This window comes from Talpa europaea (assembly GCF_964194135.1).
Source record: "Talpa europaea genome assembly, chromosome: 12".
Taxonomy (NCBI): domain Eukaryota; kingdom Metazoa; phylum Chordata; class Mammalia; order Eulipotyphla; family Talpidae; genus Talpa; species Talpa europaea.
The window spans coordinates 7073754-7099161 of NC_140079.1; the positions used below are offsets into that span (position 1 = coordinate 7073754).

General features: G+C 65.3%; 3 protein-coding genes across 6 annotated transcripts; 2 read left to right on the top strand and 1 right to left on the bottom strand.

Annotated features, from left to right (window-relative positions):
- Window positions 1-481: 481 nt before the first annotated feature.
- CBARP (CACN subunit beta associated regulatory protein) lies at window positions 482-6393 on the bottom strand (the record flags this gene model as incomplete). The annotated part of the gene is made up of 9 exons (XM_084248666.1): window positions 482-1517; window positions 2427-2607; window positions 3782-3992; window positions 4373-4510; window positions 4734-4905; window positions 5151-5295; window positions 5632-5696; window positions 6064-6203; window positions 6310-6393. The coding sequence occupies 9 exons, from the start codon at window positions 6391-6393 to the stop codon at window positions 482-484; spliced, it is 2172 nt and encodes a 723-aa protein (XP_084104792.1).
- Window positions 6394-10883: 4490 nt separating this feature from the next.
- ATP5F1D (ATP synthase F1 subunit delta) lies at window positions 10884-13475 on the top strand. The gene is made up of 5 exons (XM_084250708.1): window positions 10884-11079; window positions 11601-11754; window positions 12361-12449; window positions 12570-12695; window positions 13053-13475. Exons 1-4 carry the CDS (start codon window positions 10939-10941, stop codon window positions 12690-12692), a joined length of 507 nt encoding a protein of 168 aa, XP_084106834.1. The 5' UTR covers window positions 10884-10938; the 3' UTR covers window positions 12693-12695; window positions 13053-13475.
- A 3336-nt stretch (window positions 13476-16811) lies between these two features.
- MIDN (midnolin) lies at window positions 16812-22728 on the top strand (the record flags this gene model as incomplete). 4 transcript variants are annotated; one of them, XM_084249531.1, is made up of 8 exons in its annotated part: window positions 16812-17044; window positions 18064-18151; window positions 18352-18414; window positions 20457-20585; window positions 20671-20985; window positions 21080-21227; window positions 21457-21720; window positions 22451-22728. In XM_084249531.1, the coding sequence occupies 8 exons, from the start codon at window positions 16812-16814 to the stop codon at window positions 22726-22728; spliced, it is 1518 nt and encodes a 505-aa protein (XP_084105657.1). The 4 variants fall into 4 exon arrangements, with proteins under 4 accessions (XP_084105657.1, XP_084105658.1, XP_084105659.1 ...); XM_084249532.1 differs by having other exon boundaries at window positions 21083-21227; XM_084249533.1 differs by lacking the exon at window positions 20457-20585.
- Between the last annotated feature and the right edge of the window lie 2680 nt (window positions 22729-25408).

Below are 25408 nucleotides of genomic sequence, written 5' to 3' on the forward strand. Positions count from 1 at the left end.
ACCAGGGCTGGCCCACTTGTCACCCACTGATCCGCAGCGCCTGCTTCTGTGGGCTCAGTGTCCGAGCCTTGGCACCCAGGCCAGCTGTGACTTGAGGATCTATCGGCCCTGGGAGCGAGCGCTGCGCAGGTGCTTGTGCCCGGGGTAGTCAGGCCCATTGATCCTTCAGGGCACAATCGTGTGCAGGACCTGGGGGATGCTCACCAGGGCTCCTGCCACCACCCAGGGGCCGCTGAGGCCACGGGCACTGAATGTGGTGCGCAGGAGCCTGACGAGGACACTCCACCGCACTCCCTCCAGTTGAGCCTGGGTCCTGGAGCTTTGGGATGCCGTGGGGATCCAGCCAACTGCCGGAGGGGTCTGCGCCAGCACACCTGGGGGCGGTCCAGGTGTCCCAGCCATGCCCCCAGCCATGCCCTGCCTTGGGGATGCCACGCCGCACGGGCCAGAGAGGCTGACTTGCAAGCAGTGGTTGCAGGGCTTAGACCGGGCTGTGGTCAGGGGATGTGGGCGCAGCGGCAGCCAGTGCAGGGACCGCGGCGACTGGCTGGGTGACACTCGGCGGGAAGAGTCCATCGTCCAGGTGGGCCACCAGCTTGTCCAGAAGTGCCCCTGGAGGCCTGGCGCACAAGCCTGAGCCCGGGCAGCTGCTGGTCCCACCAGGCTCCTCCTCGATGACAGGGATGGCCGGGGCAGTGCTTCCCGCTGGGTCGTCGGCCGCACGGTCGGGTGGGCAGTCGACACTGTCGCCGCGGCGCAGGGGTGCGCGCACCGGGCGGGGGGCAGAGCCGGGCAGGGCCGGACCCGGCGCAGTGGCTCGCGAGCCGGGGTCGCTGTGCTGCCGGCCACGCTGCCACTGCTTGCGAGTGTGCGGGTGTGCGCGTGTGCGATGGCGAGCCTGAGGGGCGTCGTCGAAGTGGGGGTCGTGGCGCAGGAATTCGTGGAAGAGGGCGTCGGTCTTTTCGTCGATGCTGTAGTCACGGCGCGGGCGGCGGGGCCAGGCGCGCGGGCTGTGGGGCCTGGCAGGTGCGTCGGCCGGCGTCCCCTCGAAGCTGCCGCCCACAGTGGCCACGTGGCCCGCGCCAGGAAAGGAGAAGCGCTCCTCAGAGGTGCCGGGAGGCCCGTCCTCGCCCGCGCCGCGGCCCTCGATGCTGGCGTAGCCGCTGTCCATCTGCAGCAGCTTCCGTGGCCCGCTCGTCTCGCCATCCGTGGCCCGCGGCGTGGGCGGTGGCGAGGGTGGTGGGAAAGTGGGCGCGGGGCCCCCGGAGCCGGAGCCTGAGCTGTCGCCGCTGCGCACTGAGTCTCTGTCGTTGCCACTGCTGCTGTGGTCCGAGGTGGCAGCCGCGTGCAGCTCCAGAGAGGCCCGCAGGCTCCAGATGTCGCGGTAGATGGTCTGGGCCTGCTCTTGCCCCGCCTCAGACCCCTCCTGCTGCTCAGGCCCCTCGTCGCCATCGCGCTGCAGGGGGGACTCGGGGCTCGCTTCTCCCACAGCGCCAGCCTCCTCTGAGGTCCCTAGCCTGTAAGCCAGGCCCCAGCCGTGAGAAGGCTGCACCACCCTCGCCCCCCACCTCTCCCCCACCCTGCCTCTGGGTAGGGGAGGGTGAGCGCGGGTGAGGACTCTCAGTGCTTGCCCAGGCCCTGCGGAAGATGAATCGTTTTTTAAAAAGCTGCCTGCCTTCTTTGCAGGGGATGCTTTTTGGATAAACCCTTTTCAACCGAAGTGTCTCTTACAACATCCGGCCCAAGAACTGCTGGTCGGACGGGGCTGGCCTCCCCCCTAGAGTTAGCCCTCTCCGGTGGGCCGGCCATGTCTTCCTGATGCCTCCAGGGAGGTGTGAGCCCAGCTCCGCTATCCCAGGTGACTTAGGGTAAGCCACTTAGCCTGCCCCCCCCCCCCCAATCTGTATTGGCAATGACCCGGGACACAGGAAAGGTTAACTACTCAGACAAGGAAGTGCCCCAAAGCAGGAATCCTGCTCAGCTCCCTGCATCAGGTCCCCCGCCCCACACACCTGGGAGAAGCTTCACAGCTGCCCTGGGGCCGAGGGAGGGGTGCTGCTGGCAGTTTCTGATGAAGGGCTGTCCAGCCCCCAGGGGCACAGGCAGGCAGCAGGGGGCCTGCCCAGACAACCACACTCCCGTGGCAGCCCTGCCCCTGCAGGTCTTCTGTCTTGGGGACCCTGGGGCCCTTGTCTGGAGTCCTGCCCGCCCCGCTGCCCTTACCCAGTGTCCCCCTGCTTCCCTCCTCTGGTCCATGCTGGAGAGGTGGCCCCAGCGAGGCAGCCTCTGGGAAGGACGGTGGAGCCGGAGGGCCTCGACCGCCTGTCTGCAGGGCATGAAGCACGCTCCCTGGGCCACCTGGGGGGAACAGGGCGGGGCAGGGGCCCACAGGTCCACCCTTAGCACCTCTATCTACTGAAAAATACCTGCCGAGAGTGGGGGACGGGCTGGTGGGGCTGGCGATAAAGGGGCGGGGGAGTGAGAAGGCCGTGGAGTCGCCCGTGCTGCTGATGTACTGGATGAAGTCCACCCGGGGGGCGTCCCCCTCCTGCTCCATGCTCTCGCTGGCTGCCCGCTGCCGCTGGAAGTGGTGCCGCTTCGGGGAGCCTGTCAGAGGAAGGCAGTCAGCCTGCCTGACCTCCCAGCCCTAGGCCTCTCCCTGCAGGCCAGCGGGCACTGGCCCGGTCAGACAATCGTGTACCCCGCTGTGCCTGCAGGGAAACAGAGGCAGCGCAGCGGCTGAGGCAGGCGTGAGCTGCGGCGTCAAAGTTGAGCCATGGCCCTGGACAGACAGGTGTGGCTGCAGCAAGGACGTGCCCCAGACAAGGGTAGCAGGCACGGCCTGGTTCAAACACAGAAGCTAGGATGTAGGGGGGATGGAGGATGGGAGGCGGGGGCAGGGAGGGCTCCTGGGGAAGACGGTACAGCCCTGTCCTCCCAGATCCACCGCGGCGTGGGGAGTGCCCAGATACGGCCCCACCCCCACCTGTGGGCCTGCTGGCCAGTGGCCAGGGCCCTCCCACGATAGGGGCCTGGGAGAAGCTGGGGTGGGGAGCCCTCGGGGTGGGGAGAACAGACACCCAGCAAACAGGTTCTGTGCGCCTCTGCACCCACATTTGACTGTAATCACCCCTGGGAATCGCAGCAGGACAACAGGATCGGCTCTCCCTCCTCTGCTCCGCTGGAGCCAGCCCTCCCAACCTTGACAAGCCACTTGCACCGACCACATACCTTCCCCCCTCCCCAGCTGCCCATCCCTCCTCCCCGGGAGAGCAGGTGCCCAGCAGCTCGGCCTGGCCCTACTAAGCACCCCTGGGCTGTCAGGGCTCCGCCTTCCCCCCACCCACACCCAGGAAGGAAGCCTGGCATCCAGGTCCCACATGACCAGGGGTCGGCCCTGGGCCGAGTCAGCCCCTGTGGGGCCGCATGCAGCTCAGCCCTCGCGCCCACACCCCTCTCACACTGTCTATGGCTCCTCCATGTCAGACAGGCTGTCTCTCCACAGAACCAAAACCAGCGCTGGCTGCTGCTTACAAGAGAGTTGGCTAATCCCATCTCTAGTCTGACAACCGCCTCGCCTGACGCCAGGGGAAGCGGAAGCAGGCCCCAGGGCGCCCGCGGGCACAGGCGCCAGCCTCCAGAGCAGCCCTCCTGGGGCACAACGCAGCCCGGTCCTGCAGACCAGCTGCAAGGACAGGGCCAGACACCCGCTGGGGGTGTGGGCGGGTGCCGGGTCACAGAGGCCACCCTCTGACCTTGCTGCCCACGGGCCGCAGCTCACCTCTGGTGTCCAGACTGGATGCCCGCTGGCTGGGCTCCAGCTTCCATTTCTTGACCTTGAAGTAGGGGCTGGCCCCATCCAGGCTGGCATGTCTGCGCAGGCGGGTGAAGAACTGCAGGACAGGGAGTGCCCCAGAGCCTGGGCCCATGTCTCTGGGCCCCGCCACAGCCCCCAGCCCACTAGGCTTCATGCTCCTGGCACCCATGTCCAACTGGGAGGGGAGAGGGAAGCTCTCAGGCACACACGCCCCTGCTGCGTGCCACCTACACGCAGGCTCTGCGCTCACAGGCAGCAGCGGCTGCAGGCAGCCCCGACGGCCCCCACCATCACCCCGCGCGGCGCCAGAGCAGCAGGCACCTTTGCTGGGGGCAAGGAGGGCTATGCCAAGCCCAGGGACTCAGCTATGGGGTGGGGCCGGCTCTCTCTGCTCTCCCCCACCCTGCACAGAAAGGGGCTCCCGGGCATGGACACTATGTCTCCTGCCTCCCCCTCCCCTAGGCGTGGCCTCCCTGGGTAAGGAGAACGGTCACGGGCAGGAGACCACAGGCTGACCTTATCCTGAAGCGGGGTGGGGAGGGGTGGGGGCCTCACCGAAGTGCCTTCCCCGGAGTCACTGGACGGCGAGGGGCTGATCTGGAAGTCAGTGGTGCCCGTGGCCGAGTTGTAGGGGTCACCTGGCAGGGCGGAGCTGGGGCCCACGGAGCGGCCGGTGAGGGCCTTCCCCGGGGGCTGTGGGACAGAGTCGGGGTAGGGGAGGAAGCAGTGACAGGTCAAAGAGCACGGGTGGGTGCCGAGGTGTACTGGGGCTCCACCTCCCGCTGCGCACCCCGCCAGCTCCTTCCCTGTCCTGGGATGAAGAGTCCGGTCCCGACACAGGGAACGTGCCAGCTGCCCATGGTGACGCGGGATCCTGCCCACAGCCTGTAGCGGCTGTCACACCCACCGCACTCACCTGGAATATGGCGAGGCTGGCCTTGGGGGGAGCAGCGGGATGGGGTGTGGCGGCCGCACTGGCCTCCCCCGAGTCACACTCGTGGATGGTGACAATCTTGAGGGGTGGCAGGTGCAGGTGGGTGAGGCGAGCGTTCTTCAGATGGTGGAAGTCGCCCTCTGTCAGTGTATACCTGTGCCCACGTGTGCCCATCAGTGTGCTCGCCAGCCCCCTCGCGGGCCCCGCGCCCCAGGGTGTTTGCAGTCCACACCGGAAACCCGCCTTCCGGCCCTGCTGGCCACCCTGCCGGGTCGGGGCACGGCAGAGCAGGAACGTGCACCCAGGAGAGGGCAGTTCTGCCCTCAAGCCCACCCAGGGCCTCGGCTGCCCGGACCCCGCACAGCGGTGACCTCCCCGGGGACCCTCCCGCCCCCTTACCGACGGCCCTTGTCCTGTGCCTTCCGGCTCTGCTCAAAGAGGGCCGCCTCGTTGAAGGAGACTCGGCGCCCCGTGGAGCTGGCACACAGGAAGTGCTCGGTCTCGGCTTCCTGGCTCTCGGGGTCATCACCCCTGCAGTCAGGGTCTGCGAGGAGAGCCAAGAGAGGGTGGGCCCCAGGTGGACCATGCCTGGTGGTGCTGGGCAGGCCACAAGGGTAGGGTGAGGAGGGATGGGGGGGCCCGTCTGACCGCTGGGGGGGCCGGGGGCGGGGCGGCCACTCGCTCATCCGCTCACACACTCACTCTCAGCACGCGCCTGCGAGCACCTACGCGTGGGCTTTAAGGAAACAGAGATGAGTCGGAATCGAGCTGCGCCCAGTCTGGTGGGGGAGACAGACAGACACAGACGGTCAGGCAGCCCAAGGGGCGGTGGAGGGGCGGGTGGGCACGCAAGTGGGGTGTGGCCTGGCTGGGGCCTCACCTGGGGCTGGGTGCGTGCCATTGTCCAGGTAAGTGGTGGTCACCTTCTCTGCCTCTGCCATGGCTCTGGACAGAAACAGGGAGGGGACAAGGTGGGATGGGGGCCAGAGAGGCTGCCCAGAGTCCCTGGGGCATCTTGTGGCCCTGTGCAGCCACCGGGACCAAAGGAGCCCCCTTGCTCTGCACCCCCCCCCCCCAGCTCCAGTCAACTGCCTGGAACCTACACCCAGAGCAGGGCCAACCCCCAGTCATGAACTTGCACACACCCACTACACGCGCACACGTGTGGGCGCCTGTTCCTCCCAGGGGCACACGGTACACTCACACGCACATGATCCTCACAGCACACACATCGCACTCACACATTCCTGTGCACCTGCCTCTCTGGCATGCACACGGGCCAGGCCCCGCGTCCTGGATGGCAAATGCACACCTGTTGAAGCGCCGGTGCACGTCCCAGCAGCGCTTGCACAACAGCAGCACGCCCGACAGCACCACAAGCGTACCCCCCACGAAGAGTGACATCACCACCACCAGCAGCACATAGTTGTCCAGGATGGGGTCTGGCTCCACCTGGGAGGGCAGGGACCACCAGGTCAGCATGTGTGCCCTGGCCACCCAGCCCCCGACCTCCCACCCACCCCCTCACCAACAGCCCCACGGGCATCCCTTCACTCACAGTGGGGTGGCCTGTGGCGTTGTCCCAGGTGGTCGTCAGGGCGACTGTGGCGGCAGTGTCCGTGGCAGTGGTGGTGGGCTGCATGTTGAGGCTAGGAGGAAGGGCCTGGCGGGCAGGGCCTGCTCAGCTCAGCTCCTCCGTCCCAACCTCCTGCAGGAGGCACTGGAATCAGCCTCCCTGGTCAAAGCCCACACAGGGCAATGACTCATGGGAGCTGGGGGGCAAACCAACCCCTGCTCAGACCAGTGCCTGCACCGGACACCCATCTGCCCATCTCTAAAGCTGGGGAGGTGTGTGCACACTGGCCACTTCCCCAGCTAGAGGGGGTAGCCCGCCCAGGGGACGCCACGGAAGCCCTGCCCAGGAAAAGGGAAGCACCCCGGACAGGACTGGGGAAACTAAGGCTGTCAGCGCCCTCCAGAGAGACCCCAGGGACCCCGCCTGCACCATCGGGGGACAGGGAAGGGGCTGAACACCCCTGGAGATTAGTTCCAGGTTGGCAGGGACCAGAGGGTCAGTCCTAGAGGGGGGTAGCAAGAGGCCCCTGGGGCTGTCCACCCCCAAGGGCAGGGGCGGAGGAGCTGAGCAGAGCTACTCCTGGGTCACGACTTGGCGAGGTAAAGGTCTTCCCTCTGCAGAGCGCCAGTGGGAGTGAAAAGGACAAAAAAGGCGCATCTGTTCTGAGCCCTGAAGAATCTGGTTCCCATGGCGACCAAGCTAGCAGGCGCGGGGGGGGGGGGGGGGGGCGGGTTGCCAGGGAGCACTAAGAGAGGGAGCAGCGCGGGGGAGGGAGGCCTCCCGCAGGGGCGGGCTCCAGCCACCGGGAGGCAATATGGCTGCTGCGGCAGGACGCGCGGTGCCCAGCCAGAGACGCTGGCCGCCCGCGGCCGGTCTTCCGCCGGGGGAAACCGAGCCAGGGAGGGGCTCGTCACCAGGGAGGACGCTGCAAGCAAACGGCACCTGACTGTCTCCCCCGACGCCCGGCGCCTCCCGGGAAGGACTGCTCGGCCACGCGCGGGATCTCAGAGAGGTGTCTGAGCACGGGTGACCGGCAGCCCGGAGCCGGCGCGGCCCGCAGGGGCGTGGTGCGCGCGCTCCCCGAAGGAAAGGGAAAGCCTGCGCCCGGGCCCCGGCGGCCCCAAAGCCTTTCGGGCTTTGAGCTCACTGGACGGCGGGGGTGAACAGAGGCCAGGGGGAGGGAGGGTCCTGGTGGACGCCAAGTGTCCCCAGCGCTCCGGATCGGAGGCTGGTGGAGGGTCCCCGGATATCTGGGGGAGGGGCGCGCACAGGGAGGCTGGAAAAGCATCCAGGCTGGAGGAGGAGGAGGGCGCAGAGGCGCAGGGACGATGACAGGCGACCAGAGAGGATGGCCAGAGGCCAGGGGGAGAGGGAGTTTTTAGGGGATAGGCAGGGACGGAGCAGAGGGCGTTGGTTCCCCACGGGCAGCCCCCGAGGTCCAGCCTGGCCGCGGCTCCCGGTTAGAACTCCCATCGCACCCCCCGACTCGTCTCCAACCGTGAGAAGGGGTGGCTGGCGGCCGAAGGGCAGGGAACCCGACCGCCGGCACCACGACCGCGGGCTAAGTCAGGAGGCGGAGACGCCATTGCGCTCGCTGTATCTTCCAGGGGAAACTGAGGCCGGGAGAGCACGGGCGTGGGTCTCTGCGGGCCACCCCGGGGAGGTGACGGAGGCCCCGCAGGTCTGCCCCTCGCGCTCCGGGCGCCTCCTTTCCCTCCCTCCGGCCTCGCCAGGAAGGGTCGGTGGTCCTCGGCCTGGCGAGCCCGGGCGTCAGCAGTGATCCCGGGCCGCGTCGCCCCGGTCTGAGCCCCGCCCGCCCCAGTGCAGCTCCGGGCCCGCCGCGCCTACCTCAGCGCCGGGGTGCGCGGCCCATGGGCGGCGGGCGGGCGGGTGCGCCGAGCTCCCGGCTGGCTCCGGCGCCCGGTGGCCGCGGAGCAGGCGGAGAATTTATGAATGAAGAGCGCGATGCGCGGGGGAAGTGGGAGCGCGAGGAGGGGCCGCGCACGTGACCGCGTTGGCAGCGAGCCCGCTCCCACCTAGCCGGTGGCGCCCGGTCCCCGGCAGGCCGCCCCCGCCGCGCTTTCCGCCGGGTCTGGCTCGCTCCTGGCCAGCCGCCGCCTCCCCTTCCCTTCCGGTGGGGGCGGAGGGCGGTGCCTGCGCTCCAGGGCGACCCCTCCCCATGCGGACCCGCCCTCTCCCGCCCCGGCGGAATCTCCGCCCCGACCCCTACGGCGCTACTCCCCACCTCCGAGTCCCTGGGAATGGAGGGGGAACCAGGGGTTGGGTCCTGGGATACACCAATTCCCCTCCTTCGCCTCCCCAATTTGGTGGGGTTCCCAGGAAGTGCAGCCCAGGGGCTCCGTCACATGACCCCTTCCTCCTCTCCTGGCCAGACCGCCACTGTAGGCCTCGCCATGCACCCTGCTTTGTTGGTACCAGCAAATGGGCAAAGATAATAGGACACTATGTGTGCTGAGTGCCACCAGGTCCTGCCCAGCACCGGTGACCTCGGAACTACCTGGACGGAAATCCCATTCCTGGTCAACCCCAAAGCTGCTCCTCCATCTTCTTGCCTCACCTTTCCAAATGCTTAAGCCACAAACTTGGCCTAACCTGGCATAAGCCCGGTGGGAGATCCATCCCAGCCTCACAATGACATCCCTTTCTCCTCCAGTGAAAACCAAAGGCCCAGTTCTACCTCGGGGCCTTTGCACCTGCAGATGACCACAATAGACAGCGGTTCTTTCCCTGTTCAGCTGCAGGATTCCTTCTCTGGTCTCTTTCAACTCTGTGCCAAGTGGCAAAGTCTCAGCGTGTCTCCTCTTGGCTACCTGTTCTAATATAGCGAACTTACACTCCACACTCTCGTCATCCAGTGTACTTTGTTTTCTGTGCCTCTACATGTTCTCTGTATATTTGCTTGATTGCAATGTGTGCCTCTCTCCACACTGAGTTCCAGGACAGCTTATTCACAGCTGGGTTCCAGGCTTAGCCCAGGACTGGCACACAGCAGGGAATGTAGTGATACCATTAAAGGAGAGCAAGGGGCAGTCTGCAGGATTGCTCCTTCAGGCAAATGGACAAGTTTGCGGAAGATCCACCTGTGAGGAGGTGCAGGGGACCATCTTGTGGTTCCAGCAGGAGAATTACATGGTCTGGCTTCAAATTTCAATACGACATTCTCTTTGGCTTTGTGTGAAGCCTCCCACCCACAGTGAGACAGGAGAAGCAGGTGGGCCACTCAAGCCAGAGATGGTGGCCACAGTGGCCACGCCATGCTGAATAGACAGGCCTTGTGGATGAGCAGACCAGAGTTCCTGCATGATTCCAGGTTAGGGTCACAACAACAGGTGGAGCCCTCACCCATGGGTCACCCTGGAGCGGGGACAGGAGAGAGTCATCACATGGGTCCCTCCATGTGGGATCCAGGGATCCATGGATCCCTCCATGTGCGACGGGTGCTGCGCACAGGACGCATCGCAGGGAACGTGAATATGACCGTCTGTACAACCGCCACCTACGGCCAAGGTGTCCCGGACAGTGACACTGAGGCCCTCCGCCCCAAGGGAGGAGTGCTCCTCACAACTCTGGACCTACCCTCCTGGGGCAGTCCGGATGCTGAGAGACAAGGGTGCACCCACAGCGCACACCGGGGCCCCGCAGTGAGCGAGGCGCACGCAGCCCCTCGGGAGAGTGTGGGGGTGTGGGGAGCGACGGCAGCAGCACCCGGCCTCAGGTCCAGCAGCGCGGAGAGCCACCTGCCCTGACCCGGACTCCGGCGTGGCCACGCCCCTCTCCCACGCCATGCCCCCTTCCGCGGCTCAGCACGAGCCCTTGGAGCCAGACTTGGCGTTTTCTGGGCGCCCAAGGGGAGGGGGCCCAGAGCGCCTTAGCCGACCTGCGTGAGCGCGGGGGCGGGGCGGTGACGTAAGCGCCGCGAGCGAGCCTGCGCGGGCCGCCCGCGAAAGCGCCCTGACGTCAGCAGCGCGCGGGGGCGGGAGCCGAGCCTGGTAGTGACGAGCGCATTTCCGGGAGGCGGGCGCCCCCTGACGATGGGCGCGGGGATTGCCGTCGAGCCTTGGCAGTGCCGCCTGGGGTGCCGTGTCCTGGACGCCTGCTCCCTCCCGCCCCCTCTTGCTTCTTTTTTTTTTTAAAGCATTTGTCTCCTAACTCTGTGTGCTTTGCTTATTTCGTTGAATTGCTATTAAACTCCCCAACCACCCAAATCAGAGCCGGATTGTTATTTTCGTGATGTTTCTCCAGCGCCTGACACCCAGTGAGCGCCCCTAAATCTTGACCTCAACTCAGGTATCTCCGCCGTGCAGGCTTCTGCTTCTGCCTCGCGATAACCGTCTAAACGACCCCGCGCCAGCCCCCCAGGCTGAAAGCCGGAAGTAAACTACAATCCCCGGCATGCCGCGCGCCCAGCCTGGCGTCGTCGTCCTCGTCGTCGTCAACGTCGCGTGCGGCCCGCCGGGAGTCGTAGTTCGCGCGTGCGCCCTCTCCCGGATTCCGTCTCCCAGACGTCCCCGCGCGCTGTCCTCCGCGTCCTCCAGGCCGCCAGTGTCTGGCTGGAGTGCGTCTGCCGTAGCCGCCGCTGCCGCAGCCGCCATGCTGCCCGCCGCGCTGCTCCGCCGCCCCGGTTTGGGCCGCCTCGTACGCCAAGCCCGTGCCTACGCTGAGGCCGCCGCCTCCGCGGCCCCCGCCGCGGGTCCCGGACAGATGTCCTTCACGTTCGCCTCTCCCACGCAGGTTCGGACGCGCGGCCTGGGCTGACCCCGCGGGGGTCTCCACGCCCTGGCCGGACCCGCGCCCTGCCCCGTATGGCCCGGAATCAGAGTCCCCTAACCCTCAGATCACCGATCCCCAATATCGAACCCAGTCCATGGTCCTTCCCCTACCGACTGGTCAGTGAATCCTCCAGCCTCCAGGTCACCTACCCCCGACCCCGGGATCCGTCATCCAAGGGTCGAACTTGAATCTAAATCTAAGTTGCCCTTTTCCCGGTGTAAGTTCTTCTGGCGTTCCCCTCTCGGGCTGGGGTGCCCCTCTGGACTCTTCCTGTGGAGGCACCTGGGTTTCATTTTCTTGCAGGTGAAGGCAGTGAGGCATAGTGAGGCCGGGGGTCCTGCTGAGGACCAGAGCTGAAGCATTGGGCCCCAGCTCACGGCCTCTGTGCCCCAAGCAGGGATCAGGCATTCCCTGGCTCCTTTTCTGTTGGGGAGACTGAGGTCTGGCTTTCGTGGGACCCACTTCACATATGTGTCCTCCAGGTGTTCTTCAATGGTGCCAACGTCCGGCAGGTGGATGTACCCACACAAACAGGAGCCTTTGGCATCCTGGCAGCCCATGTGCCTACCCTGCAGGTCCTGAGACCGGGTCTGGTTGTTGTCCATGCTGAGGATGGCACTACCACCAAGTACTTCGGTAAGTTGTGTGTTGAGGGGACAGCCATGGACTGGCAGGGACCACACATTCCAGAAGGTAGGTGCCTATCTCTGTCTGGCGACATGAAGTAGGCAGAGTGCCCAGGGCACCCACATGGACATCAGGAAGCAAGCCAGAAGCAACCTGAGTGCCTCTGCTGTGGGCAGCTGTGGTTAACTGGCCTAGAGGAGGTTAGAGGGGCCAGGAGGTGGAAAGAGCAGTAAATTCTCCTCTGGGGAGGGACAGCCAGCTTAGAGGAAGTCTGGCTGTGCTGAAGGAGCTACACCGAGAAAGCCATTCTGCCAGCATTACTGAGTCGAGACACTCAGGATTTGAACCTGGTTATTATGCTGGTAGGTGGAGGGGACTCTGCGTCCATCGCTGGGCAGATGTCCCCAGTGACCTGACCCCACATGCACCTTCAAGCTTCCCTCTTACCTGTCCTTTTACCCTACAGTGACACTAGATGCTTGTCCCTGGGTCTGAACCCTGGACCAGCAGTTGCAGCCATACTCAGGAATACCAGTCAGGGTCTTCCTGGGGCTTCTGGCCCAGCAGGCCTCACGCCTGAGATGGCAGTCTCACTCCCCCACTCCCACTCTGCAGTGAGCAGCGGCACAGTCACGGTGAATGCAGACTCTTCAGTGCAGCTACTGGCAGAAGAGGCAGTGACTTTGGACATGCTGGACTTGGGGGTGAGTGTCTCAGGGGAAACAGACCTACATCTAGCAGGTGGGAGTTGTTCAGATCTCCTGGCTGCTGGTGAGGGGAAACGTGGGGCTAGCTTGACTCTCACTACCACCCTACCTCTGTAGGCAGCCAAGGCGAACTTGGAGAAGGCGCAGTCGGAGCTGTTGGGGGCAGCAGAAGAGGCTTCAAGGGCCGAGATACAAATTCGAATTGAGGCCAATGAGGCCTTGGTGAAAGCCCTTGAGTAGGCGGTGCGTACCCCCTCCTGGCGGGGAGTTGGAACCTAGAGCTGGGCAGGGCGTTTGTGTGGGTGCAGACTTGGGGTGTGGGAAGACCAGCCCACTTGCCTAGACCTGGAAGGGTCCTTGGCAAAGAGACCACTAGGGGGCAGCGCAGGGCTGGCTTCTGCTCCAGGTACACCCCTGGGCTTCAACCCCAGCCTGGGCCCTGCTTTATGTGTGAAATCTGGTAAGCCCCCTGCCAGCTCTGGGGGACTTGGTGGGTGGAGGTGAGCACAGAGATTTGCTCAGCCCTGAGGGAACTGTCACCACTCCTTCGGCCCAAGGACCCCCAACCTGACAGAGCCCGTCACCCATCTTCCCCTGCAGTGCCTGCCAGATACCTGCTTCCAGTTACCTCCAAGGACAGCCTGCTTGTGGTCCATAACCCCAATTAAAGACAGAGGAGTCCAACTTGTGTGCACTGGTTTTGTGTCCTGCTGGGGTGGCTATTGGGTGGGGTGCAGGCTTTACCCTAAGAGGGTGGGGTGGGGACAAGCAAAGGTCGCCAAGAAGGGCTAGGGTAGCAAGCAGGGTGTGGCTGCTGCTCCTGAGCCAGGCCTGGGCTGCTGGACAGACACCTGGGACTCTGCCCTGCAGGGCTCAGCTCCTCAGTCGCCTGGGAAAAGGCAGGTCTTGCCTGCTCCCACGAAGGCTCCACCCTATGTTCCCTGGCTTGTGGGTGGCCCAGGCTGGCTGGGTACTGATTCCTGGTGGCGTTAGCACCTCCATGGCATCAGGCCCTGGGCTGGCCCCAGATGGGGTGGAGCATGTGAACGGGGACAGCCCTGGCACGGCCCAGGTTCTGTGTTCTTCCACCTCCTCTCTGCAACTGCGGAACCCATTCAGGCACCGGCTTCAGGTGCGTGCAAGAGTCTCCTTGCCCCCTTCCCAGCCCTGGGCCAGTGGACTGGCAGGGGATTCCAGGAGCGTGAGTGTGTGGGAGCACTTGGGCCTCTCCATGTGTCATCAGCAACCAGGAGGTGACGGGGAGGTTACCCATGGGGTGTTAGCTTGGGTGGGCTATGCACATGTCATGGCCCCTCAAGTTACTGTCCTGTGGCCACACTTGAGGTTGGATATGATGGGAGATTCAGAATCTTTGAGGGACATCCTTTTGGGTGCCACTCCCCTTGGACCTCCAAGGCCCAAGCAGCTGCCTCCTCTTCCTCAGTAACCAAGAGCCTAGAGAAGGATGTGACAGCCTTGGAGTCACAGGTGCAGCCCCACCCTCCCCATATCCCAGCTTGGCTGGGAGCCCAAGTCCTAGAGTTCCTGGCCAGAGCCCTAGTGCTATAAATAACACAAGGGCGCAGCGGGGAGACCTGCCCCAAGACCCTGGTCCAGTGCCCCCGTACGGGAATTTCCTGTCTGCCCTCCGGGTCCTGAGAGTCCTCATCCCTGGTGGGGGACACGGCTAGGGCCCCAGCACTCTTCTCCTAGGGGGAGGGTGAGCTTTGCAGATGAGTCTCAGGAGCCTTGAGCCTGACATCAGTCTTCAGGAATAGCCCACAATGACCTGTCCTGGGGCTAGAGGTTCCTTGGGTGAGAGTGGGGTCACAGGGCTAGGGACCAGGGGTCAAGACCTTTTCAAAGGGAGCAAGACAGTGCATTTGACTTTGTCACCCTCCTGGGACAGACTCAGATGTATCCAGGACTGGAACAGGGAGATGCTCTGGAATAGGGGAAAGAAAACAATCAAGGGTATCTTAACTCATTTATTAATTTGGACTTGCTGGACCAGACACACAACCTCTAGTGACCCCCCACTTCCAAGTGTGACTTGCAGACCCCACTCCTGGAGAGGATCCACTCCCCCCAAACTGGAAGGCGAGGTATGGTACAGGTCTGAGATAATGAGCCCTATCTCCCTGGGGAGGGTCCCATCGCGCCTGCTCCTCCAGCGTCAGGTACTCCCTCTGGAAGCCAAGCCTACAGAGCCTCCCAATCCCTGAGGGGCAGTCCCTACACCCCCATTTGCGCCCCCTTTCTTGAGCAGGACCCTTGGAGCCCCCAGCCACAGCTCTATCCCTCGCTAGTTAATCGCTCCATAAACGCCCTCTGAGGTCACCATTAAGGGATGCAGGGGCAGCTGACTTGGCAGCTGCAGGGGCACCCCCACTCCAGGCAGGTGACTAGGGCCTGTTTTCCTGGACCGCGGGCGCTGACTCAGGGCCCCCCCCTTGCCGCCCCCTCACGCGGCGCCCCCAGGCGGAAGCACCCGACCTAGGGGGCGGGGCAGAGAGCCAAACAGGGTATCCCGAGGCCCAGAGTAGGGGCGCGCCCTCGTCGGTGCAGCCGATCGTGACCCCGGGTTCAGCAACATTCAAGGAACGCTACCCCCACCCCATTTGCGGGGCGAGGCCTGGGGGATGACGGCGCCCTAGGGCCCAGACCAGGCAGGGGCGGGGGCCGGGCTGCGTCACCGGCCGCCCGGCCCCTCGCCCGCCCAAACTCCACCCCGAGGGAAGACCGCGCGGATAAAGGCTCGGGGGCCGCCCGTCCAACCCCAAACCTGCCCGCCGCCGCGAGCTCTCCCCGGACGGGGGTGCACCTGGACTGTCGGGGCCTCAGGCAGGCCGCGCCCGGTGAGTGGGGGGCGGGTCCTCGCGGGCCGGGGAGGGAGTCTCCACTCGGCTCCTAAGGGCGCCCCACTTTTCTTTGTTCTTCGGGCAGGCAGGGTTCGAGTCGCCTCAGATCCCCGGGGACGCGGGATGGGAGGGGCTCGGCGCACCCGGCACCGCCCCGGTCGGACCTCAGCCCCCGCCCCCCGGCGCGCCCCTCCCCGCGCGTGACCTTGGGCGAGGGCCGCCCCGGCCTCAGTTTCCCCGGCCGCGCGGCCTCAGTCTGCGGACTTGGGAGCTGCACGCCCCCAGCGGGGCTCCCCCACGCTCGCCGCCGGGAGGCGCCCCCGCCGGGCCGCCGGGGCGCCCCCTCCCCGGCGCTGCGGGCGGCGCTGCCGGGCGGGGTCGGCAGAGGGCGCGCCGGCGCTGCTGACTCACCGCAGCCCGGAGCGGCGCGGGCGCAGCCGGGGTCGCCGGTCACGTCAGGGTTCGGGCGGGTGCGACACGGGAAGCGGGCCGGGCTCGCGGGCCGGGGTGAGCCGCGAGGTGACACCGGCTCCGGAGGGGCCTTCCCGGCACCGGCCACGTCACCGGGCGCGGGCCCCGCCCCCCGGCCCGCCCCCCGCGGCCCGCCCCTCCCCCGGCCGCGGGCCCGGAGCCGCCACGAGGCGCGGGGCTCGCCCTCCGCTTCCGCCCGCGGCGGCCTCCGGCCGGGCACCGGGCCCGCACCCCGGCGCCGCGCTCGAGCGGGCCGGGGCGGACCCCGCGCGCCGGCGGCGAGGCCTGCGGGGGCCGGAGGGCGGGCGGCCCGCGCGCCTTTGTTGCGGCGCCGGGGCTTATGAATGGCCCCCGGCGCGGGCGGGGCGCGGGGGCGGGCCGGAGCCGCGCCAGCCCCGCCCCCCGGCTCCCCTTGGCCGCGGCGCCGGGGGGCGGGGCGGGGGGCGGGCCCGGCCGGCACGTGGGGCGGCGCCGCGGCCGCGCTCATTGGCCGGCGAGCGGGGCCGTCGGGGCGCTCGGGGCGCGCCGATTGGCGGCCGCGGGGCCGGCGGAGTAAGTAGTGAATGGGAGGGGGCGGAGGCCCCGCCCCTGCGCGTTGATACATTATAACTTTTTTTCTTGCTACTTTCACCCCCAGATCCTCCGAGCGGCGGCGGCGGCTGTTGCTAAGGAAGGGGACGCGCCGGGAAGCGCGGCCCGAGCGGCAGGCGGCACCCCGCGCGGCCGACGCGCGGCGCCCCCTCCTCGAGACCCTGCCCCGCCGCGCCCGGCCGCCGCCGGCCGCCCTCGCCAGGCCGGGCGCGCGGTCCCACCCCCGGAAGGGGCCCCGCCGGCCGCGACCCCGGAGCGCCGCTCGGATTTTTGTTTCCTGCTTCGCCGCGCACGGCTGGGACCTTCTCGCGGGGACGCGCGCCGCCCGCCCGCCCCGGGGCCCGAAGACCCCCGCCGGGGAGTCCCAGCCCCCGCCGGGCGGCGCGGCGAGGGCGGCTGGCCCCCGAGGACTCCGGCCCCCCAGCGCGCGCCGGGCATGGAGCCGCAGCCGGGCGGCGCCCGGAGCTGCCGGCGAGGGGCCCCCGGCGGCGCCTGCGAGCTGGGCCCGGCGGCCGAGGCGGCGCCGATCAGCCTGGCCATCCACAGCACCACGGGCACCCGCTATGAGCTGTCGGTGCCGCCCGACGAGACCGTGGAGGGGCTGCGCAAGCGGCTGTCCCAGCGCCTCAAAGTGCCCAAGGAGCGCCTGGCGCTGCTCCACAAGGACACGTAGGTACCGCGCGCCGCCCGGCTCCCCGCGCCCCCGGCGCCGCTTCCCCCTCGGGCCCGGGCCCGGGGCGGGAACAAAGAGCGCGCCGCGCGGGGAAGGAAGGGGGCGGCCAGACGGGGGGCGGGGGCGCGCGGCGCGCTCGCGGGCGCCCTCTGCTCGGCCTTGCCTGCCTCGGCCCCCTCCCCCGCCCAGGGTCGCCGCACAAAGGCTGCCGTGAGGGCGCACCCGGCGGGGCGAGGCAGCCCCTCTCCGGGGCGGGCAGGGGTCCCGGCGCGGCGCGAGGCCCCGGCGGCGGGGGGCGGGGGGCGCGGCCGTCTCCCGCCCGGGGCCCCGCCGGCTTCCGCATCTGCTCGGCAGCCCCCGTCGCGTCTGGCTGTCTCTTCCCCCACTTGCGTCCTTCTGCCCCCCTTTGTTCTCGCCACCGAGCGCTCCCGCAGCCGCCCCCTCCCCCCTGGTATTTAAATCACCTCCGGGCTGGGGCGCCCTCCCCCCGTGGGCCTCCGGGGACACGCAGTGTCCATCCCCAGCGGAGGGCCCGGTGGGGGAGGGGCGGAGGGGGAGGGTCTCCTTTGTCTGCGCGCGGCAGCCTGCTCCGGGGAGAGAGGGAGGAGGGGGTGCTCGACCCGGCACAGCCCTAAAGGCTAAGCGCTGTGGCGCCCACAAAGACCAGCCCCGGGCCGGAACCGGTGAATGGTTGGCAGGGACGGGCCCCCGGGTGGCGGGGAGGATGGCAGAGGGCACCCGGGGGCCCAGATGATGTAAAAGTGACCTGGCGGAGGTGCAAAGGCGGTGCCCCCGTCCGGAGCTGGGGTCCCCTGGAGAAGAGGTCTGCACCCGCAGGAGGGGGCTGCCCGGCCCGACCTTGCATAGCCCCTGCCCCTAGGCCCAGGGCCCTAGATCTGGGAGGCCAGGAAGGGGTGGGAAGAACTTCTCGTCTCTCCCCGCAAGCACCGAGGTCTCCACTTCCGCGTCCCTGCCGTGTCTCGCCTAGCCTCACCTCTTCCTTCCTCCCCCCCAGCCGGCTCAGTTCGGGGAAGCTGCAGGAGTTCGGAGTGGGGGATGGCAGCAAGCTGACGCTGGTGCCCACCGTGGAGGCGGGCCTCATGGTAAATGGCTGTGGGGCAGCGTGCCCAAGCCCCGGACACAGTCAGACAGCCTCCTCCCATGCAAGCACAGTCCCCCATCGCACCCCCTTAGGCCACCTTCCCCGGCCAGGGCAGCCCACCCCAGCCAGCAAAGCCTTCCCATCCCCCTGCTTGGGCTGTGGACCAGAGCCCACACTCAGGGTCTCCCCCTCTCTTTGTAGTCCCAGGCCTCAAGGCCAGAACAGTCTGTGATGCAGGCCCTCGAGAGCTTGACCGAGACCCAGGTAAGACCTGCGCCGGCCCCTGCTGACCCATGGGGTAGCTGGCCCAGTGCCCCTGCACTCTGGGGTGCCAGGGGGTTGTTTGTGCTCCCACGCAGCCTGTGGAGAAGGGGATGCGACTCGACGCACCACCCTGCCTTACTGCCAGCTTGGCCTGGCTGCGGCTTCTTCCTCCTCCCCCTGCCCATTCACCACCTGACCTTGAAGGCCTACTCTCCCACGGTGGCCTCCGTGGGGGAGGGGGCTGAGCTTTCACAAGCCAGCCAGCCTGTGGGGTGACCTTGGCCCACATTCCTGCACTGGGGCCTAAGTCCCCAGCCCCACACACTCCACCGCAGAGCACCCCGCCCCCTCCCCAGCCATTTTGGTTTCCCCAAAACGACCTTTTAAAATTTCTGCTGGGGAGGAGGGGCCAGCCTGGGTGACACTCTTCCGCCTTCCATGACCCCATTGTGAGGAGAGGGGAGTCACCCCTCCCCCTCTCCCTCTGGCCTTTGTTCTCTGCCCCAAATGAGGGAGGGGGTGGGATTGCCCAGCCCCAGGGCCAGCTCAGGCTAGACAGGATGTTAGGAAAATATTTAGTAGCCAGCCTGGAGGGAGCTGAGGAGGGAGGCCCGGGCTGGCCCACACCCGGGTTCCCGGTTTTGTTGCAGTCTTTGTTGTTGTTTTTTTTTTCTCTCTTGGTTCCCCCTCCTTTCCTCATTTTTCTGCTGGGGGTGGGGTGGGGGGGCCTTCTCCCAGGAGGGTGACACAGGCCTCAACAATCCGCCTGCTGCCAGGGTGGGGGAAGCAGGCTGCTGCCCGCCCTGTCGACGGGGTGGGCAGGTTCCCGGCCTCCCCAGCTGGCCGCAGGAAACCTGCTCAGCGGCTTCCCTCCCTCCTGCCCGAGGCCTTCGCCCCCTCCTCGACATGTAGCATCCTGCCTTCGCCAGCCTGCTAGCTCAGAGGAGGAGGAGGAGGGGGCCGGGAGCTGGGTGGTCTGCCGGCAGGAGGGGCTGCAGGCTGAGGGGAAGCTTGAGTCAGGGGAGGGTCTTGGGATTGGGTGAGGGCTGCACATGATTTCCTGGGGCAGATGTGAACCGTGTTCCCTGCTCCTGGGGCGCTGCGGTTGGGGGGGGGGGCAGGGCGGGTTTGGTTCACATCCGCCCCGGGGTGCCTGCGTCAGGAGGGAGGTGGGGGGGGCGCTGGGCGGATGACTGGGCTCCCAGGGCTGTTTCCCCGCCTGGCACCAAGTCATGCCTGCCCGTTCTCTGCCCGGGGAGGAAGTTGCAGGAGGGGGGAGGGGGGACACCCCAGCTGCTCTTGGGAAACCACCCCAGGCCCTTCCTGCAAGGGGTATCTTCGGGCTGGGGGAGGGGCACCGAACCCTGCCCACCTCCTTTGCCTCCGCCCCACGGCCCCCAAAGTAGAGAAGGTTACGCCAGCCGCTGCCAGCGGAGAGCTGGGAGGCGGTCTGAGTCATCCTGGCCTGTGTCACTTCTCAGAAACCTCCACCACCACCACCCCCCTATCCCAGCCCCTGGGGAAAGCACTGTGCTGGCCAGGCCCCAGAAGAAGGGGCCCAGTACAGAAGACAGTCAGGCACCCCGCACCTCCACCCAGAAGGGGGAGCAGATGTGAGAGTTCATGTCTGTGTGAACTGTATTGAGGTTACTAGGGGACCCAGGCCCCAGGGAACCAGTCAGGGCCTCCTCCTGCAGCTCAGGGGCCATGCCTCCCCCTCAGCCTCTGCCCTGCCCTGGACAGATAAATATTTATCTTGAGAAAGCAAAGGTTAGGATGAAGAATTTGTGCAGGAATTCCACCCACTTGCTGGCTGCCTGGTAGCCACACTGGGAGGGGGCCTGAGGCCCTCCCATATTCCCAGGCAGAGAGAATTTGGGTTCCCCAGAGGGTGGGGGAAAGGTGAGGTACAGAGTAAGGGTTACTTGAGGGCAGCGACTGCAGGCTGGGCCCTGCCCCCTCTGGCCTCAGTTTCTCCTGGAAAGAACCAAGCTGGCCAGGGAGGGCCAGGCCCCCATCTGACCCGCCTCTGTCCCCCACAGCCCCCAGCGGCGCCCGGGCCGGGCCGGGCTGGCGGAGGCGGCTTCCGGAAATACCGATTCATTTTATTTAAGCATCCGTGGCACCGACAGGGACCCCAGAGCCCAGAGAGGGGCGGCGAGAGGCCCCAGGTCACACAGCGCGGGGGGGCTGGGCAGGGCCGGGTTGGGGACACTGCAGGCTGGGGCCCTGGGGCTGACAAGCTGTTCTCTGCAGGTTAGTGACTTCTTGTCCGGCCGTTCACCGCTGACCCTGGCCCTGCGCGTCGGTGACCACATGATGTTCGTCCAGCTGCAGCTCGCTGCCCAGCATGCCCCACTACAGCACCGCCACGTGCTGGCAGCTGCCGCTGCTGCAGCTACAGCTACCCGTGGAGACCCCAGCATAACCACCCCCGTGTCCTCCCCGTGCCGGCCACTGTCCAGCACTGCTCGAGTCCCCCCGGTGCCCACCAGCCCTGCCTCTGCATCCCCTTCACCTGTCACCGCCGGTTCCTTCCGGTCTCACTCAGCTCCCACCACCTGCCACGAGGTGAGTCTGCAGAGGTGAGGCGGGGGCCTCCAGCCCCAGAGCTGTCCCAGGCCAAGGACCCCTCTCCAAGTTCTCATGCCCCCTCTCCCATCAGCAGATGGACTGTTCCCCGCCTGCCAGCACCAGTGCCAGCCCCACGTCCACCCCAGGGGGCAGCCCTGCTTCCCGCTCCCGAAAACCCGGCGCTGTCATTGAGAGCTTCGTGAACCACGCCCCAGGGGTCTTCTCAGGGACTTTCTCCGGTAAGCGTACCTCCTTGGAGAGGCCGTGTGCACACATGCCAGGGATGGGGGGGCCCTCACCCATCCTAGTCTGGGATCTTGCATATACACATGCAACACAGAGTGGCCACATGTGACTGAGAGGCACTGTGTGAGTTTCTGTGTCACCAACCCTCCCAGGGTCCCGCCTGCATATGCAGACACGGCAAGACCCCATGTGTTCAACCGGCACCCTCTTGCCCCCCCACAGGCACGCTGCACCCCAACTGCCAGGACAGTAGTGGACGGCCCCGTCGGGACATTGGCACCATCCTGCAGATCCTCAATGACCTCCTGAGCGCCACAAGGCACTACCAGGGCATGCCCCCATCCCTGACCCAGCTGCGCTGCCATGCGCAGTGTGCACCTGCCTCGCCTGCCCCGGACCTCTCCCCCAAAACTACCTCCTGCGAGAAGCTGGTAGCCACCACCCCGTCCTCGCTGAGCCAGGTCCGCATGTGCAAGCCCCCCCTGGGTAAGTGTCCCGGGCTTCACCCGGCCCAGCCACTCAAGGCCTCTCTGTGTGTGCTGCTCAGAGCAGCTGACCTGAGGGGGGCTGGGGGCCCCAGCTGCTGCTCACCCTGCTCTGTAAGATCCTTGAGAGAAGGGAGCATGTGTGTTAGGGGTACAAAGTATCCTTGTGTCCTCTTGAGGGGGGGTCCATCCTCACTTCCTCTCCCTCCCCCCAACCCCAGATGGCATTTTGAGCCTCTGAATGGCTGAATCTGGCTGAGGAGTGGGCCAGACCTCCCTGCTCTCTCTGAAGGTTCCCCCGGCCCCTCCCCCCCAGCAGCCAGGTCCTTCCCAAGAGAGAGGCAGGCATAATCATGAAGCTGTTCTGCCCAGCAGGCCCTCAACCCAGTTCAAAGAGGAAACTGAGGCACAATCCTGAGTGCCTCTCAGTCACAGAAGCGGCCAGAAGGGTCCTGTTAATTTATTCAAAAGTCTCTTCTAAGTGCCTCTTGGACGCGCACTCTGAGCCCATAGCGCCCTGGCATAGATGCACAAATAAGTTGTAATAACCCTGAGCCCCAGGAGCAGCTGAGACTCAGTCAATGCTCTGGACTTGCCCCCTGGCTGGAGTGTGTGTCCAGGTGGGCTGACCTGTGCCTCACTCTAAAGGGGCTTCGGGGGGCGGGGGAGGCGGTCGACCCGCCTCTCCTTGGGAGGGGGGCTGGCGGTCATGGTCACTGCCTCCTTTGCAGGGGACCGGCTGCGTCAGACAGAAAACCGTGCCACCCGGTGCAAGGTGGAGCGCCTGCAGCTACTTCTCCAGCAGAAAAGGCTCCGCAGGAAGGCCCGGCGAGACGCCCGCGGCCCCTATCACTGGCCACCCAGCCGCAAGGCGGGCCGCAGTGACAGCAATGGCGGTGGGGGGGGCGGGGGCCCCAGCGAGGCGGCAGGCTTGGGCCTCGACTTTGAGGACTCCGTCTGGAAGCCAGAAGTCAACCCTGACATCAAGTCTGAGTTTGTGGTGGCCTAGGAACCGCGTTCCTCGCTCTGGCCCAGGGTGGCCGCCAGCCTTGCCAGGTGTGGGAGAGCCGGCCGCCTCACGTTGGGAAACCCCTTCCCCAACCTGCCTTTTTTATTTTATTATTATTTTTTTTAATTTCAATTCTTACCATGGTTTTCCAGACTCTCGGTGGACTTGGGTTCCTGCCTCCTTCCTCAGCTCAGTTACTGGCCTCGTCCCCCCTTGCCTGATGCCTTTCCCTCCAGCCACCCCTCAGTCTCTGAGCTGGGTCCTTCCCACCCACTTCCCAAGCTCCAAATATGTAGCAGTCTTTACAGATGGTTGTGAGCGGAGACGAGGAAACCGCCCCCCTTCCCCTCTGCCTCCCTTCCCACCCTCTTCAGGTTTAAGTCAAAAATGTAGATCCTCATGATGCACTTTACAGATGAGGGGGGCCTCAGAGAGATCTGTGCACCCCAGGCTGGCAGGACACACCAAGCCCCAGATCAGCACGGACCAGGGGGACCCCCACCAAGGGACAGCTGGCTCTTCCACATCTGTCCTTTTTCTCCTCTTGGTCTCTTTTTTCCGTTTTCCTTTTTTCTGGAAAAGCAAAGCCGTTTCAGGGGAGAGGCCGGCACCACCTGCCTTGGGATTGGGCTGGGGTTGTAGGGAGGGAACGTCCTACCGCTGGCCTTTGCCCACCACACACTGTGTGATTTCCTCCGATGCCACCTCCTGCCCCACCCCGCCCCACCCCTTTTTTTCTGAGCTTGGAGTATTTATAGACTATTAATTTCTGACTGAGCCAATAGGTTGGGAATCTCTTGAGAAAAATGTCTGGGGGGGGGGCGAAGACACCCCCCCACCACCATCCTTCCTGGCCCAACCTGAGGGATCTGGGACCTTGGACTATGTCTGGGGGGGCCCTCTGGCAGCCGGATTGGGGAGGGGGGTGCTGAGCTGTGAATCCCCCAGCAGGGGCAAAGCTGTGTAGCATTAACCCCCTTGGGGGGGGAAATCGCTGCTGGTCTAATTTGGACCCTCCCCACTCGTGCCCGAGGGGGCCAAGGGGCAGGCCCCCCTCCTGGGCCATTTCAATAGGGTGGAATGGTTTTCCTTTACTTTTTTTACTGATAATGGAGATGTTTGGGCCCTGCCCTACCCACCTGTCAGTCTTGTCCTGGCCCCACCCCACCTACCTACCCCCTCCCTTGTTTTCCCCTTAGGTGAGCCCCATCCTCACACTTCCCTTATGTGTTAAAGTTAATGGTTTCAGATGTGAACATCACGTATTAACTGTAGCTCTGTAAATTTTTTTGGGGGGGTGGGCAGGGAGGGAAGGTCAGAGGGTAGGGGGTCAAGGTTTGTTTGTTTACTTTTGTTTTTATTTTCCAAAAAAGAAAAAAGGGGTGGGTTTGTTTTTGAAGAACTGTCTTGGATACCTATTTAAATGTGTGTTCTGTTTTGTTTTTTTAACAATTTTTAAAATAACGTTTGTGCCTCCCTGGGTCTGAGGGTGGAGGCCCCAGGCAGGAACCAGCCCACCCCCTCTGCCTTTGCCAGGGCCCCCCAAGAATGCATTACCCGCCCCTGGGGGGGGGGTTGGGCTGTGGGATATCCCCACAGTGCTGAGTTTCCTGTATGAAAACATAAAATTGGAAAAGAAAAAAAACTTACACAGTGATTTCAAGTAATAAACAGAAAATGAAACTACTGAATGGCGTACAGTGAATGGAAGGGGTCTTGGCCTCGCTGGAGGGAGAGCCACTCAGGATGGCCTTCGGGGCAGCCTTACAGGCCTGGGAATGATGTGCATGGGGGGGCCTCCCAGGGAGGAAGTTACCCAGTGGTCTAATGCAGTGACCCACTTCCTTGGGGCATGGGAAGTGTGTCCCAGCAGGAAGGGGCACATATGGGAGCTTTCACACTCCCTCATGGCTTGGGTGAGGGTGAGCAGGAAGTTGCCTGGAGGGGGAGGAAGGGCTGTAGGCCTGTCACTTCCCGGTACCTAGGCCGGAAGTCCTGCAGGGTGTGGACAAGGGGCTGCCCGTCTGCTGTGTGCCTTGGGTGGGGCCTCAGTCCTCTTTGTTCCCAGTCCTATAAAGGGGGCTGTGGATGAGGCCTTTCCCACCCAAGCTCCCAGGAACCACCCGGCTCCCAGAAGCCCTGATCCTATTCAAGTCCAGAATCAAACCAGGGGACCTGGTGCTAGTGTTCAGGTCTCCTGGCATGGCCTGACCAGGCCTGGGTGAAGTTTGGCCTTGCGTTCTAACGCTCCCCAGCCCTAACCTTCATCAAGCCTCCAGGCTTTTGTCTGGTCATGCCCTACGCAGGCATACCTCTCACCAGGCAGCCTGGTAACTTCCTCAGTTTGTATATTCTCCCCACTCCCCCATGTCTATCTGGGACTCCCAAGGGGCCTGGCCTAGGAAGAGTCTCCCGGGGTCTCCATCCACTTTGGGGCTGAGCACAGAAAGGACAATCACACTACTTTATGCATATAATTCCCGACTTAAGAACTGCCGGTTAAGAGAACTATATTCCCATTATAGGTGAGGAAACTGAGGCCCAGAGAAACATCACTAGTCCCCCAAGAGGACTGGGGTTGGGGGAAGTTTATTAATGACACCCCCCAGTCCTCCCTCAGCCCTGGCCAGCCTCCTCCTCTCTCCCACACCTACCCTCCCAAACCCCAGCTCCAGAAACC

Excerpts from the sequence above, each read along its gene's own strand:
- ATP5F1D (XM_084250708.1), top strand. The coding sequence starts at position 10,939 with ATGCTGCCCGCCGCGCTGCTCCGCCGCCCCGGTTTGGGCCGCCTCGTA. Across the intron at positions 11,755-12,360 it reads CACTACCACCAAGTACTTCG|TGAGCAGCGGCACAGTCACG; the intron begins GTAAGTTGTGTG and ends CCCACTCTGCAG. Across the intron at positions 12,450-12,569 it reads TGGACATGCTGGACTTGGGG|GCAGCCAAGGCGAACTTGGA; the intron begins GTGAGTGTCTCA and ends CTACCTCTGTAG.